General features: G+C 33.8%; 2 protein-coding genes and 1 long non-coding RNA gene across 3 annotated transcripts in view; all 3 read left to right on the top strand.

Annotated features, from left to right (window-relative positions):
• Positions 301 to 6,163, top strand: LOC104747031 (agamous-like MADS-box protein AGL80). Its single transcript, XM_010468600.2, has 2 exons — positions 301 to 910; positions 4,978 to 6,163. The coding sequence occupies exons 1-2, from the start codon at positions 301 to 303 to the stop codon at positions 5,952 to 5,954; spliced, it is 1,587 nt and encodes a 528-aa protein (XP_010466902.1). The 3' UTR covers positions 5,955 to 6,163.
• On the top strand, positions 11,895 to 13,336 carry LOC109127173. Its single transcript, XR_002033921.1, has 2 exons — positions 11,895 to 12,477; positions 12,690 to 13,336. It is a non-coding gene; the product is annotated as an uncharacterized LOC109127173 (long non-coding RNA).
• The window catches only part of LOC104747022 (glycine-rich cell wall structural protein 1-like), a 4,204-nt gene continuing 3,098 nt past the window's right edge, over positions 14,856 to 15,961 (top strand). The window contains exons 1-2 of the mRNA XM_019229541.1: positions 14,856 to 15,888; positions 15,944 to 15,947. Coding sequence (XP_019085086.1) covers positions 14,856 to 15,888; positions 15,944 to 15,947 — 1,037 coding nt within the window. The remainder of the gene's footprint in view (positions 15,889 to 15,943; positions 15,948 to 15,961) is intronic.

Here is a 15,961-nt window from a genome sequence, read left to right as displayed (position 1 = left end):
TTTTGCATAATATTAAGTATATAATATTTGATATCTTCTAGGTTTTCGGATATTTTGGTTAACCATTTAATTGTCGGTTCGGTTCGGTTCGGTTTCAGTTAGTTTGGATATAGATTTTTACTAACCATTCGGATATTTGAAGAATTTCGGTTCGGTTCGGTTTGGTTTTTTTCGGTTCGGTTTCGGTCGGTTATTTGGTTATCGGTTATTTTGCCCAGCCCTACAAATAGCTAGCTAGTACTGATTGAGCTGTGTGTGTATGCATGAATATTAATAAAGAGAGACAGAGAAAGTGTAAATATGGGGAAGTTCGTGAGAAGGGGTTGGGTAGTGGCGTGTGTGATGGTGTTACTGATGTCGACTCAAGGTTTGGGGAAAATATCTAGTACAGATGGTCATGGCAGTGGCAAAAACCGACGTCATCAACAGGGTGATAGTGCTGGGGATGGTATAGGAGTTCGAGGAGAAGATGCTGGTGATGGTATAGGAGTTGGAGGTGGTGCTAGCGATGACATTGGAGTTGGACGTGAAATTAGCGGAGGAGGTGGTACAGGCGGTAATGGTGGTGACGGAGGTTCAGGTGGTGGAAGTGGAGGTGGTGGGGAAGGAGGAGCTGGCGGCGGAGGAGGTCAAGGCGGCAGTGCTGGTGGTAATGGAGGCAATGGTGGTGGAGGAGGTCGTGGCGGTGCAGGTGGCCGTGGAGGTGGACGTGGTGGCGGTGGTGGCGGTGAAGGTGGAGAGGGAGGTGTAGGTGGTGGTGGCGGTGGCGGTGGGGGAGGACGCCGTGGTGGACATGGTCGTGTTGGAGCTAATGGTAGCGTAGGAGCCGGAGGAAGAACCGGTAGAAGTGGAGGTAGCAACGTTGGCGGAGGAAGACGTGGTGGTGGAGTTGGTGGTGGCGGTAGCGTTAGTAACCGACGACACTAAATCGGAAACTGCAGTGGCCGTTAACAAATAATAATATAGCAATTAATCACTCACGTTGCCTGCATGCATGCTTAGCTTATTGCTATCTACTTATCTTGTTCTCGTAGTACGAGTGTATGATATATTAATATGAATAATGAATAAAACTTCCCTTACATATTAAATTTGTGTCGTATATATCTATATCTTATTACAAAACTAGAATTTGTACCCGCGCAAACTCAGGATTTTAATTTAAAACTTTTTCTAATAATATATATTCTTGAGCTCGAATATAATCGTTCAAAAGTTTCGAGGGTAAATCTTTATAAATATATGTCATGTGATAATATTAGGAAAAATAAACGACATTGATGACTAATTCAAGATCTTTTATCATTAAGAGAGTTTATTTATTATTCATATTTTATTAAAACATTTTTTAAAAGCTTTGATATTGATCGATTTTTGATCTAATTATATTTATTATTTATGATTATATGTTGATACTAACATACTATTATTCCATATAAATTTGAATATATTGAATCTCATGAATATTGCTTAGTGTAAAGGTAAAAAATAATATCATATCGTTATAACATCTTTACCGAGTTTGCTTTATCCATCGAAGTAATTGCAACGTACCATAAACGACCAATCCATGAATGTGTCTATCTTATCCTACTTTCCATGATTCTATGGCCAAACGGTTAAACCCGATTTAGAATCTAATAATCTATTTAATAACACCTGCGAACTAAAGATTGGGTTTTTGATTGAGGTGTCGACACCATTTATGGATGGTTTAATCGGTTCGATTTTAATCGTCCGGTTTGCGTGGTTGGTTTAGAGGAAACCCTAGACTCGAGTTTAAAAGGAAGAACTCGACTTCCATCGTCCCTTTAGCCATTTTTGAGAGTTTTAGCCGATAATAATCAAAATCATAATTATTTGTCTGAATGGTACGTAAATAAAATAAGTATTAGTCACAAAGATAGAGGACAAGAATACAAGACTGCTTTTAACCCAAAAAAAAAAATACAAGAGCTTTTATAATAAACAAATGTAATCTATAATTGCCGTAAATATAATTTATTTTAGTAGTCTGATTACATTTCACATGCGTAATTATTTTAGATATAAGCTGCAATAAAGAAATTGAAACTATCATCTTGATCTAATCTTAGAAATTGAAACTAAGACAAAACAATAAAAACATCATATATGATAATCATATACACTAAATATCATCGGAAAAATGACTATACAAGTAGTTTCATAGAAGAACATGTAAATTAAATTTTGATTAAAGTTTAGTTTATTTATGGTATCAAGACAAGATATAGTAGATGTTAGCTACAAATGGATAATTCGAATAATGAAAACACTATACTCAAATGATTTTCATTATAAATAAGCTTGACATAAATTTTGGATAATCTTAGGGGGGTGTATTCAACTTAAGGGGGTGTATTCAACTTGACATTTTAAGTGATTTGTGTGAAATTTACAAATCCTATATTATTCAATCATGGATTTTAAAAAGTCTATTAAAATCCACTATTATTGAACTGATGATTTAAAAACTATTTTAAAATCTATTGTTATTCAAAACAGTTTTAATGATTTTTAGGATTCTGGAGGATTTGAGAGGATTTGTTTAGTTAAAATTACATAAATCAAAATCTCATGGTTTTAGGTGGGATTTGAAAGAATTTTACAAAAAATCATATCAACTTCCCTAAAATCTATCAAAATTCTAAATTTCCTAAATCCCATCAAATTCTCCAAAATCATGGTTTGAATACACCCCCTTAACATGTTAAATGATTTGTGTAAAAGTTACAAATCTTATGTTATTCAATCATGAATTTTAAAAAGTCTCCTGAAATCTACTGTTATTGAACTGATAATTTAAAAATCTACTTTAAAATCCATTGTTATTCAAAACAGTTTCTGGATTTAGATTTTAATAAGTTTTAGGGATTCTGGAGGATTTGAGAGGATTTGTTTTGTTAAAAATACAGAAATCCAAATCTCATCATTTTAGGTAGGATTTGAAAGAATTTTACTATAAATCATATCAACTTCCTTAAAATCTATCAAAATTCCAAATTTCCTAAATCCCATCAAATCCTCCAAATCATTGTTTGAATACACCCCCAAGGGGTGTATTCAACATAACATTTTAAGTGATTTGTATAAAAGTTATAAATCCTATGTTATTCAATCATGAATTTTAAAAAATCTATTGAAATCTACTGTTATTGAATTGATGATTTAAAAATCTACTTTAAAATCTACTGTTATTCAAAATAGTTTGTAGATTTAGATTTTAATAAGTTTTAGAGATTCTGGAGGATTTGAGAGGATTTGTTTAGTTAAAAATACAGAAATCCAAATCTCATCATTTTAGGTGGGATTTGAAATTTTTTTAACTATAAATCATATCAACTTCCTTAAAATCTATCAAAATTCCAAATTTACTAAATTCTATCAAATCTTCCAAAATCATTGTTTGATAAGTAACTACTTAGAGACTTCTAAATATATGCAATTTAATGATAATATACAAATAAACAAAGGCATCTAAAATAGAATAATATAATACAAAAATACATTAGAAATCTAACGTATAATTGGGACAAAGGATATGGACTAAATAGTTAAGTTGTAAGAATGTGTAAACAGTATTTTAATTATCATAATTCTGGATAATTATATAAATATTTGATATAATTTTTTAACTACGATATAGTATATGTCATTATACATTCTAACGTGCAAGAAAAATATTTTAACGTATAAAAGTGATTAATAGAACTATACCACTTTGACCAAAAAAATCAACGTTATTTGATGTTTGTAAACCAATTATGTTTTAGGGATTCAGTTTTTTAACTGTTTATTTTCGATGTATCGTCGTAATTATATTTACAAAAGACATATAAAAAGAAATATGAGCTTATGACTTCAAAAAGAAAAAAATTTGACATTAAGAAATTAAAAATATTTTATAAAAAATCACTCCATAACATTATATAGTTATACATTATTTTATATAAATACATTTATGAATTCACAATGATTTCATGTTACATTTCAAATCATATTTACACATTAATTTCTGCTAAAATATATTAACTCAATTAAATTTACTTGTGGTCCACCGGGTAATCAAATTTTAATTTTCATGGACCTATAAGAGAATGGTTGACTATGTAATATGTAAGTAGCTACTTTAAAACATGTATTTTGAGTTTTTTTAAAAATATTTTGAGAGTTTTTTGAGAATTATGATTTATATTAAATATAAATTAAATGTTGACAAAAAAAATGAAATATTCAAATGGAGAATTGCTGTATTTTATCTAAATTTCTTAGCCAAACTTTTTTAATATACATTGTCTAGTGGATAACTATTAAAAAAAAAGTGGTTATGACACATAAAATTTTTAACAGCACGACACATAATGAGACATATTTTTCGTTCCAAAATAAATATGTTAAGGTTATATACGTGCAATAATCTGTACACATTTATCTAATTTTTATGGAAAATACTAACGTTACATAATTTAGAATTTTAATCATAAATCAATTTAAGAACTTTTAATTTAAATGAAAAATATCACATTTATGCTATAGTATGAGATACTACCTAGTTCCATATTATTTGTCATCACCACTCCAAATATTGATAAATATCTACATTTCACAAACGAAAGGCATTTTAAATTTCTTTACCTAACAAGCTATATATAAGCTATAATTTATCTCGGTAATGTTTTTCGTTTGTCGTTAATTTACAAGTCAATAATCCACAGTCAAAGTATCCAGATAGTATTGAGAAAGAATCTTTGACCCAATTATGAAAACAAATCTATAATACAGCTTCATTCGCTGCACTTGATAATTTTATGACTAGGCAACTAGCTGTAATCTAATATTGAAGGAGAGACACATGTTTGTGCCTCTTCATCACTATATAAGTATAACACACTCATCCGCTAACTCAAAACAAAACAAACACACACACAAAAAAAAAAAAAACAAAGAGAGAATAAGTTTCAGTGACGAGAAAGAAAGTAAAACTTGCTTTCATTACCAACGATTCATCGAGGAAAGCAACTTTCAACAAAAGAAAGAAAGGGCTGATGAAGAAAGTGAATGAGCTCTCCACTTTGTGTGGTATCAATGCATGTGCCATCATCTACAGTCCCTACGATTCCAACCCCGAAGTGTGGCCATCAAATTCCGGTGTGCAAAGGATAGTCTCAGAGTTCAGGGCGCTTCCAGAAATGGACCAACAAAAGAAGATGGTGGACCAAGTAACCTTTCTCAGACAAAGGATAGCGAAAGTGTCCGATCATTTCAGGAGAGAAAGAAAAGATAACCGGGAGCTAGAGATGATTGAAGTCATGTTCCAGTGTTTGTTAGGAAACATGGGAAAGTTTCATATGAATATCATGGATCTTAATGATTTAGGTTATTTGATTGACCAATATATGAAAGATATTAATCACAGGTTTGAGATTTTACAGAACTCTGGGATGGAGATCGGCGAGTCTTCCAATGCTGGTGCGGCGGTCGGGACTACCTTTGAATGGACTGGATCAATGGAAGTCATGGCGTCTACAACCCCACCAACCACCACTATTAATGAGGCCGGTTCTTCATCATTGGCAGCTTTTCTAAACCCTCTTCAACAACAACAACATCACCAACAATTTCGTTATCCGTCATCTCCACATGTTGGACTCTATGAGCAGCCTCCAAGTTTGAATTTAAACCTAAATCAGAACTATAGTCAGAACCAACATCAATGGTTTATGGACATGACGCACCACCAGCCTGAACCATTGAACTATGCAGATGCTGATCAGCAAAGGGGTTTTCTATTTATGGATGATAACCACCAACCCCAACACCAGCATGATCAACAGATCCTTGGTGATTCGTCCACTGTTTCAACCGTCGCTACTACAAGCAGCACGATCCCCGTTACCAATCCAAGTCCTACCAATAATACATGGTTTCGTTAGTATTTCCTTTCTATGTGGTCTTATTAGACTTTAAGAGTGGCTGAGTGTGTTTCAAGTTCTAGTAAGCAAAACAAATAATTATATTCAAATGTTCTTTTCATTATAGTTTTATTATATTTTGTGATGACTATGGGTTTTCAGTTTTCAGTGTTATTGGACTTGTGATATCCTCGTTTTTTTTAATAAAGAATTTGTGATATTCTCGTTTTTATTGTGTGTCCACCTATGTTGGATTTTTTTTTTTAAATCCGTTTCGCGGTTCTAAAGCGTTTCAGAAACAGAAATTCTTGAAAACACGGAAACAAGCCACGAAGATACATTATATCTGGATATTCCTAGATATCTCTGTTTGGAAACAAGATGGAAACTCGTTTTCGTTTTGGAAACACGACGGAAACTTTTTTTTAGCTTAGAAACTTAATCAATTAAATAATTTGAAAATATATATAAATATATAATATTTTTATTATTTTAATTTAACTATTTAATATTTATGTTTTGAATTTGTGCTGTTTCAAATATTCCTTTAGATATATGGTTTATGTTTGGTGTTTTATTATATATCCACACCAGTTGGGGTGTCGGTCGACACCAACGCGAGGACGATTCAATAACTTTGACGAGTGTCGATCGACACTATGTAGAGGTGTCGGTCTACAAAAACTAGGGTTTTGGGGATGTCGAGCATGGTGTCGGTCGACACCCTTCTTCAGTTACGACGGTTGATGCAAATGCTTTGTTTATTGCCTGGTTTGTCTTATTATTTGTTGTTTGTAGCATGAACAGATCTTATTGCTTGTGTGTATAGCCCAATAGATGGAAGGATTGCCTCACTGAGTGTTTATCAAATACTCATGCATCTCAATTTGTTTTTGTGTTGCATGTAAAGCCAAAGTGTGATCGTGGAATCAAGGCGATGAAGAGGAGGATGTTCTAGTGGCTCATTGATGTGTTGTCTGGCTTCTGCTAGGTTGCTAGAGTTGAGTCTTTAGAACATTGCTAGCTTTCTGGTTCTTTAACCATATGATGCACGTATATGTAAAAGAACTAAGCGTAAACAATACATGAAAGAAATGTAGGTATGAATAGGTAATAATATTATTCCAAATTCAGTGTTTTACTTCATATATCTCGGATAGATGCTTTATTCTTTTCTTTTTTATTTTTATTTTATTTTTTTATGGTTGAATAATAAAATTAGAGTCTTGTTAATCTCTATTTTTTTTGCTCCCTACTTAATGCTTTTTTGAATTAAGATCGAGGGATAGATGTTCTCTATAGATAGAATATTTGTTTTTGGAACAACATAATTAGCCGTTACAAACAAAGTCGTTACACTGGTGACAGAAGACATGAAAGGATGTGTGAAAGTGTAAAGGAGTGGAGAAATTTAAATTGAATGGTACGCGTTGCAACACCGGATGGTGAAACGACATGGATCAAGGGTTAAGGAGGAGAGAAACGTGTGAAGGTAGAATGTCATTCACACTGCCGTCGCGAAGTTTTATCAGGTTGAATCCATATGATTTAAAAATAGTGTTCGGCTTAGAGACTTTAGATGAAATAGTGCTGGACCTACAGACGTTGGATGAAATCTAGTAGATCAATTTGACATTTGTATGATTGTTTAAAAAGCTTATTAGAATCTGCAAGACTCACAAAATTAAAGAAGAAGTGGCTGTGGCAGCACCAAAAGTGAGAAAAGTTAATTTTATACATATAGATAAATTATCATATACAAAATATCATTTACTATATTATATTTTACAATATAACGAATTACATATACCATGCTAAATATGAAATTAACATTAATACTTTATCATATAACATTCTAGATATGAAGTTAACATTAGAGCTACTCCATCAATGTATTTTAAGAAAGTTGCTTAAAAGTTATTTTATTATAAATTTTGAAAAAAAGTTAAATTAAAAACTTCTTAACTGTAAAATTTTATGGGTCCATTGATAATTGCTAAACTCGGGGTCCTTAACTAGAAAATGAGTAACACCTAGTTGACAACAGCTTTGGTCATCGTCCGGAACTCCTTCTTGAGGACAGATTTGTTAACAGAGACATTACGCTTGTTTTGTTTGTTGGTCTTGGTGGCTCTGAGTACCATAAGAACTAAAGAATCGGTCCTCAAAAGAAAGTTGATAACGATGCAAATAACAAGATGCTCAATCAAGACACAGAATTGTACAATGGGGCATAAATCAGTGGAAGTATAAACAAACCTTATAACATTGTCACGCATAGTTCCGTACCTACAAGCTAGTAGCAGAATTATAATAGCCAAGCGGATTAAAGCACCCCCACAATTATAGAAAGATGGGCAAGCAAACAAGTGAATAGCAAAGTTGCAGAAGAACTACCTTACAGCTAAAGAGCCAGAGCAACTCGTAGCACACATGCCTCCTAGTCCTAGGCTCCTATGGGCACCAGGTCCTGCACCAGAATTTTTTAATAATCAAATTGCGAAACAAAACCCAGAAACATGACATTGAAGTTCAAGAGTCAATTAACTACAATGCTAAAGATGTTGAATGATTGTTCCACTACAAGAAATATGGGCATTAGTAGCACACTAAAAATGCTACTTTAGGGCTTTGGTAGCGTTTCCATGAACGCTAGCCGCTAGGATATGAGAAGCTATAATAGCCGCCATACATATCATAGCGTTTTTAAAAATGCTATGATAGTCAGATCTATTATATCGTCTGCTATAAAATAATCTTTTATGACATTTAATTTGTGTTATGATGTAGTTTTTCATGGCTTTTTTTAGTGTTGTGAAATATTGTTTTATATCATTTTATTAGTGCTATAAAACATTGTTTTGTATCATATTATTTGTGCTGTAATATATTGTTTTGTTCATTTTGTTAATGCTGCTGTAATGTATATTATTATGTTCTATACTTCAAAAATTTGAAACCTATACTGCATAAAATATAATTGCAAATTGATTCATAAATAAAATTAATATTACATTAAATTTATAAAATATACATTTTACATAGAATCATTCTATCAAATACCAAACATACCCAAAAGGTCTCAAGTTATCACCTAAATCTCCCCAAAGTAGGTTTCTTCGGGAACTAACAAGTCTACAAACTACTCAAAGCAATACAAGCAAGCAGCAGGACTACCTATTATCAAATAACCTAGATTATTACTAATTTCCTCAATCTAAGTCAATCACGAACACAGTGAAACACAAAATTAGTAACAATTGATTAATCAAGGAACCGTACCGTGACCTCGATCACCACCAACTCGGTTATACGCCATTAAGAAACCAGAAACAATTCCTAGGGTTCCGAACACGAGAAGAGCCACCGCGAGTGAGATCACTTTCACCGGTGTACGAAGTCCTAATCATTAGGTCTTCGCCCGATATCGAGAAATCATGGTCGACGTATGCCATCTTCAATGTATATCTCTATTTTTCTCTAAAATAGAATAACTCTTAAATAGAGCATTTCTTTTTTCTAATGTATTGCTCTATTTTCAACTATAAAATAGAGTTAATGTAAAAAAATAGAGTTACTCTATATATGGAACAATCCTATCATTTTTATTTTATTTTTAGAGTAAAATATAGAGTAGTATGAGAGCAAATGTTGTACTATAATAGAATTTTGATTTTAAAATCGAGTTGGGTTGGAAATGCTCTTAGTACTTTATCATTTACAAAGCAAATCATGGTATATCACGATAAACTTACAGTTTATGTGATAAACTAATATGTATATGGTAAAATTATTTATTGTATGATTAGTATCAACTAACTATTGATCGTACTTCATATTTTAAAAGTTCCAAAAACTAGATTAGATAATGTTAGTATAAATTTCTACTATATTATTTAAGCAACCTTTTAAACAAATAACCCTACTTTATGTAAGATATTACACAAAATGCCACTGTATATTAATACCAAATATAATAACAGAATTTTATTATTAAATAGTTCTAACCAGAAAATGGTTAAACTAATTAATAGCAATTAAAAATGACCTATTATATTAAATTAAATCATATTTAGTTACAAATTACAAACAGTTAATATTAAGATAACATCAGCCCATAAAACAAAAGCATTTTATATTTTGTTGACATGATCATAATACTATTGAACACCGCAAGTGATATATAGCATAAGAATTTCAGATAATAACTAACATGATTTAACACGACAAAAGTATTTTATATGTTGTTGAAGAATTTGCATCTTTTAAGTGATAATTAAATTCAAACCAATTCGTAATGCTAATGAACACCACAAGTGATATATAGCATAGGAATTACATGAGTGTATGATTAAACATGAGATTGCATATGTTACGAAAATAATTTTAACAGAATAGTCGTAACAATAACATAGTCCAAATGTTTTCTATAGATTATGGAAATTAGATATCTATGAGATCATAGCAGATTAACAAAATCCCACCAAAATAGAGTTCTTCAAACTTAAACAAGAACCTGAACAGAAAAATCAGAAAATAATTTATAAGATCAAACTACTAAGATTCTCATTTCAACATTAACATGATTTGAAATTTACAATCCCGCAACTACACAACTAACGTATCTCACTTATGGTATATAACAGTTTGAGAACCTAGGGATCATACATTGATCATATAGTTCATGGAATATATTGTAAAAGATCTTCTTTATCGAATGATCCTTTCTTGATAATAGGATCAAACTGTTTTCTCAGCGACTAAAACCTAACATATTCGCTACTTCATTTACTATATAAACAGCCCATTAGCAGCTTAATACAAACCATCAATGCAAACCCTCAAACAGCTATCTTATAATTTCCATCAATCGAGTTACTCAACATGAATGGTCTAATGGCAATGACTTACCTCGCTGATGTCAAGCCATACAAAAGCACTTGGCGGGTTCAGGTTAAGGTCCTACATGCATGGAAGAAGTACACTGCCCAGTCTGGAGAAACATTTGAGATGGTATGCTGACCAGAGGGTTACTTGTTATAAACAGAGTATTTTTACGATTATATATTCAATAAAAAGAAACAGCTTATATTCAATGTTTTTGTGCTTATTTTTCGTCTACAACCATCTTTACCAGGGTTCCAAGATTCATGATTCCATCAAGAAACAACTTGTGAGTAAAAAATTACTATACTTAGCCTAAAAGATTAGTTGTTTAGGGTGGTTTTGACAAATAATGAACCTGAATCTTAATGCCTGTTTAGTATGGTTTCACCAATGAGAGTTGGGTTAGGATGTTACTAAATTGATTGTATTGGTAAAAAAGTCTGGACTCCGTTTTTGTTGGGTCATCTTTCCATTCTGTTATTTATTTTGTGCTACGCATCTGTACAAAATAAACTCACAAGAAAATTGCTTTTTTGGGAAAGTCTAAACTCTAAAGTTGAGGAAGAGAGTGGAGATCAGTGATCAGTCAGTCACAGTGTTTCACACCTGCGCTGCCAAAACTCCCTTTATTATATGCCAATTGCCAAGTATATTGTTTTTTTCTTTTTCTGTCGGCATGCCCAAGTGTAAAAGCATATTATTGTTTTGTTTTTTTGGTTGGACAACTCCCATTGTTTTATTCCCACTTTATCACGTGTTTTCCAACTCGGTGTCATCCGCACATACTAGAGTACCTTTTTTGTCATCTTTAAGCTTGGGTTTTCCTTTTATTCCTCAACTCGGTATGAAGTGTTATATATCGTTTAGGTTATATTCTTAAGCGTTCATATTTTATATATATATATATATATACATATATCAATAATAAACCGTTGAGGAATGTTCCTAGTGTAGCCAGGCTATCGATAAATCGTGACCAAACCTCTTTCCTGAATGCAACTTTAGTATATTAGCAGAAGTGCGGTTATGCAAGTTGAGTTCCACATGAAATACTCCACTAAGGCCATGTTTATAGGGGGATCACCTGGGGTGATCTTGGGTCTTTAAAAATTAAAATTTAGTGAATAGTGCCCACAAGATCAGATGAAATGATCTTAATTAAGATCTGTTCTATGTTGTGTTCTTCTGCTGACGTGGCAGCTCGTAAACGAAAGAAATGTTTAATTTTTTTTCATTTCATTCGACGTTTCTTTTTTATTTTTCTTCTTCTCTCTGAAAAATCGAACAGGCGATTTCACGAGAGATTTTTTTCCTCATCGTCTTCTCCTCTATCCGGCGATTGAAACACTGGGACGACCGTCTCCTCGTCTCGTCGTCTACTCCGGATCCACCGATTATCGTTGTGTCCTCTGTCTCGCGAAGTCTAGAGATCTCCTCTGTGTCGCGAAGCTCAAGATATCGTCCATGGGCAGAGAAGGCGTCTCTCTCTTTCTTCGCAAATCATCGTATTTAGATTTGAGAAATTGAAATCGAAAACTGAGGGGAAATATCATGCGTTGTTGGATTGTTTCAAGAAATTGGAGCAATGTTTATCACGTAGAGCAGAGAAAGACGTAATGGATTGCACAGATCCTAATTTCTCACATCCTCAGTTCAGGTATGTTCCATCGAACCAGGACCAAGCCGTAGTTTTAGGAATCTGGATGCTAGTAAGGGGAATACTTTGATTATGAATGATCAGAGCCCTTGTTAAACTCTCTTCGTTTGAAGGAGTAGATACTTTTATGGATGACTAACGCCCGTTGAAAGATTCTTTATACTTGGAGGTTTCAACGATAATGAGAAATTGGAATTTGTGTCTTGGATCAGTTCTAAGCTAGTTTAACTGTGAGGAGGTGAAAGCATTCTCCATTTGTTAGCTAGCATGATTTTCAAGACATAATGGTGGTCAGATCTCACAAGGAGAAGGAAGCAAATGCAAAAATAGATTGGAAGATCTAGAAGAAAACCAGAAAAACTTATAAGGTAGAAGAAGATGGATATTCTCTCTTGGTGATGAATACTCAAAGAGATGAAGTGGTGAAGAACCAGTTCCGTCACAAGTTCGAGAGAGAACTAACTATACACGTCTCTAGACACTGCTACTCAAGGTGAATTTTCTAACTGGTTTGGCTGCGGGTACGAAGATTACTTGGAACTAGAAAAAGAGTCTTCTTAGTGAGCAGCAAGAAGGTTTGTGAGTGGCTGCTTGTTGAGTAGCTAAGAGGAGACTTGTTATTATTATTAAGAGGATTTTGATATACGATCATTGTCCCTTGTCTTCTAATTAACACTTAACATCTTGCATGAATTTTGGATATGGTGCAAGACAGTGTCAAGACATTGATGATAGTTATATGTTCCTTCTTGTTCTTGTTTTTCTCGTTACTTCACATGTTCTGCAGTTTTTGATATTTTCTTTGTCTATTTGTAACAGTTGATACTAAGGATTAAGTAAATGCATAGTTCACAAACCTTATCACAAAAGAATGGGTCTGCTCTTGATCCAATGTTGTCAAAGATGATTGTTGTTTTTTTGACAAATACAAATGCTCTGATGAGATCATATTAATGGCTGCTATGTTGTCGATCAGGCCTTCTATTTATCATATCAATTACTCCTCTTTTTGCAATCTCACTGTTTATTGATCTCTTTTAATGTTTTGTGAAAGATTTATAATTCGTGGAAGGATTAAGAAACTACTTCACACTTATTAATGCTCTCTCATGTTTTATAAACCAAAACACATAAATTTCAAAAATTTGAAACTTCAAGAACCCTAACATTATATTATTAAATAGTTTTAAACATTCTTAAATTATTTATTAAACATTAATCTTTGTATTTATTAAACATTTTTAAATTTCTATAAGAATATTATATTATTAAATCTTAAGATCTTATACATGTTCTTCCAATAACTAACTTCTTAACAAAAGTTCTTAAGACCTGATCTTACAATATTTTTACAATATTTCTCCTCTAAGAACACCCTCACCTGATCCCCTATAAACATGCCCTAAAGGCATCCGTAATGGGGGAACACTTTAAGATGTTCTTAGAGTAAAAATATTATGAAAATAATCTAAGATCAGTAGTTAAGATCTTTTATTAAAAAGTTAATTATTGGGAGAACATGTTTAAGATCATAAGATTTAATAATATAATATTCTTAAACATATTACATTTATAAAAACTGTAAAAATAACATTTAAATTGCAAACTTATAAAACTTGTACTAAAATTCAAAATACAATATCAAATTTTTGTGAAACAAAAAAAACATTAAAGATTAAAAAAAAAACAAACAAACATATTACTTAATTAAAACAAACAAACATTTTATTTAATTAATACATAGTTTAAATCAAATCCTCTTTTAATTTGTGAAAAATTGTTTGCAAAAAATTGTATCCAATCACAGCTTGCCACGTCAGCTTAGAACTGAGCCTAGATCAATTCTACATCAAGAACAGGACAACATGTTCTTATGCCACTATTCATTATATTTATAATTTTAATAAGCTAAGAACACACCAAGTGTTCCCCCATTGCGGATGGTCTTAGAAGCACTGTGAAATGAATGGAGCAAGAATATTGTCTGAAATATCTTGTTCTTACAAGAACGCATGAGTGTTCTTACAACTACAAGTGACCATCATTATCAGCTTTATTTTAATATCATATTATAGAAGAGTATATATTGTGTATCCATGTCGACCGAAGAATCTGGACGCGTTTTCAAGATTTAGAAGTGTTGGGTGGGTTTTCATATTAGTAATGAACCACAGATTAGAAGACACGTGTGTGGCTGGGTGATGAATTTTTTTTGCTATAAATACGGCTTCCCGCCAAGGTATGTAGTAATCAAATCGCAGGTTCTGATTGAGCTTATATTGTTTGTTTATCTATCTTGATCAGAATCGGCGTATACTAATATATTGAAAGAGAGAGTAAGAGTATATATGGAGATGGTCGTGAGAAGGGGTTGGGTAATGGCATTTGTGTTGGTGTTACTGATGTCAACCCAAGTGTTGGGAAAAATATCTGATATATTTGGTCGTGGCAGCGGCAAAAGCCGACATTATATACATGGAGGAGGCGGTGCTCGTGCTGTTGTCGGGGATGGTATAAGAGCTCAAGGGGGTGCCAGCGGTGGTATTGCAACCGGAGATGGAGGTGCAAGTTCTAATATCAGAACGGGAGGAGGAGATGGTGGTGACGGAGGTGGAAAAAGTGTTGGTAGCATTGATAAAAATAATGCTGGTGGTTCTAGAAAAGGTGATAGTGGCGTTATTGGAAGTGGAAGAAACCGTAGAGATGGTACTTTTCAAGGTGACATAGGCGTCACGTATGGTGTTAGTGGTTTCGTTAGAAGAGGTGGTCACAGGCGAGTTGTAGGAAGTGGTGCTAGAAGAAGTGATCCCAAAGGAGTTGCTGATAGCATTGTTGTAGGAGTTGGTAATAGTGGTGCTGCTGGAGGTTCTACTAGTACCGATACTTCTAGTGGTGATATTAGTGGTGCTGGTGGTGCCGGTGGTGCCAGTGGTGCCGGTGGTGCTGGTGGTGATGATGGTGATAGTGGTGCTGGTGGTGCCAGTGGTACTGGTGGTTCTAGTGGTGCTGGTGGTGGTGCCAATGGAACTAGTGTTGTTGGAGATGTTCTTAGTGGTAGTGTTGGTGGAAATGGTGCTGCTACTAGTACTGATACTTCTAGTGGTAGTATTAGTGGTGCTGGTGGTGCCGGTGCTGCTAGCGGTGCCGGTGGTGCTGGTGCTGCTAGCGGTGCCGGTGGAGCTAGTGGTGCTGGTGGTGCTAGTGGTGCAGGGGGTGCTACTGGTGCTGGTGGCGCAAGTGGTGCTGGTGGTGCTAGTGGTGCTAATGCTGGTGGTACTGGTGAAAGTGATGATACTAGTAGTGATGGCGGTGCTACTGATACTGGTGGTGCAAGTGGTGCTGGTGGTGCTGGCGGTAGCAGTGGTGCTGGTAGTTCTGATGCTGGTGGTCATGGTGGTGCTAGTGGTGCTGGTAGTGCTAGTGTTGGTGCTAGTGGTGCTGGTGGTGGTGGTAGTGGTGGTCCTAGTGGTGCTGGTGGTGCTAC

This window comes from Camelina sativa, chromosome 2 (genome assembly GCF_000633955.1).
Source record: "Camelina sativa cultivar DH55 chromosome 2, Cs, whole genome shotgun sequence".
NCBI classification, from domain to species: Eukaryota; Viridiplantae; Streptophyta; class Magnoliopsida; order Brassicales; family Brassicaceae; genus Camelina; species Camelina sativa.
Note: the sequence above shows the minus strand (reverse complement) of the source record. Positions and strands in the feature narration are given on the sequence as shown.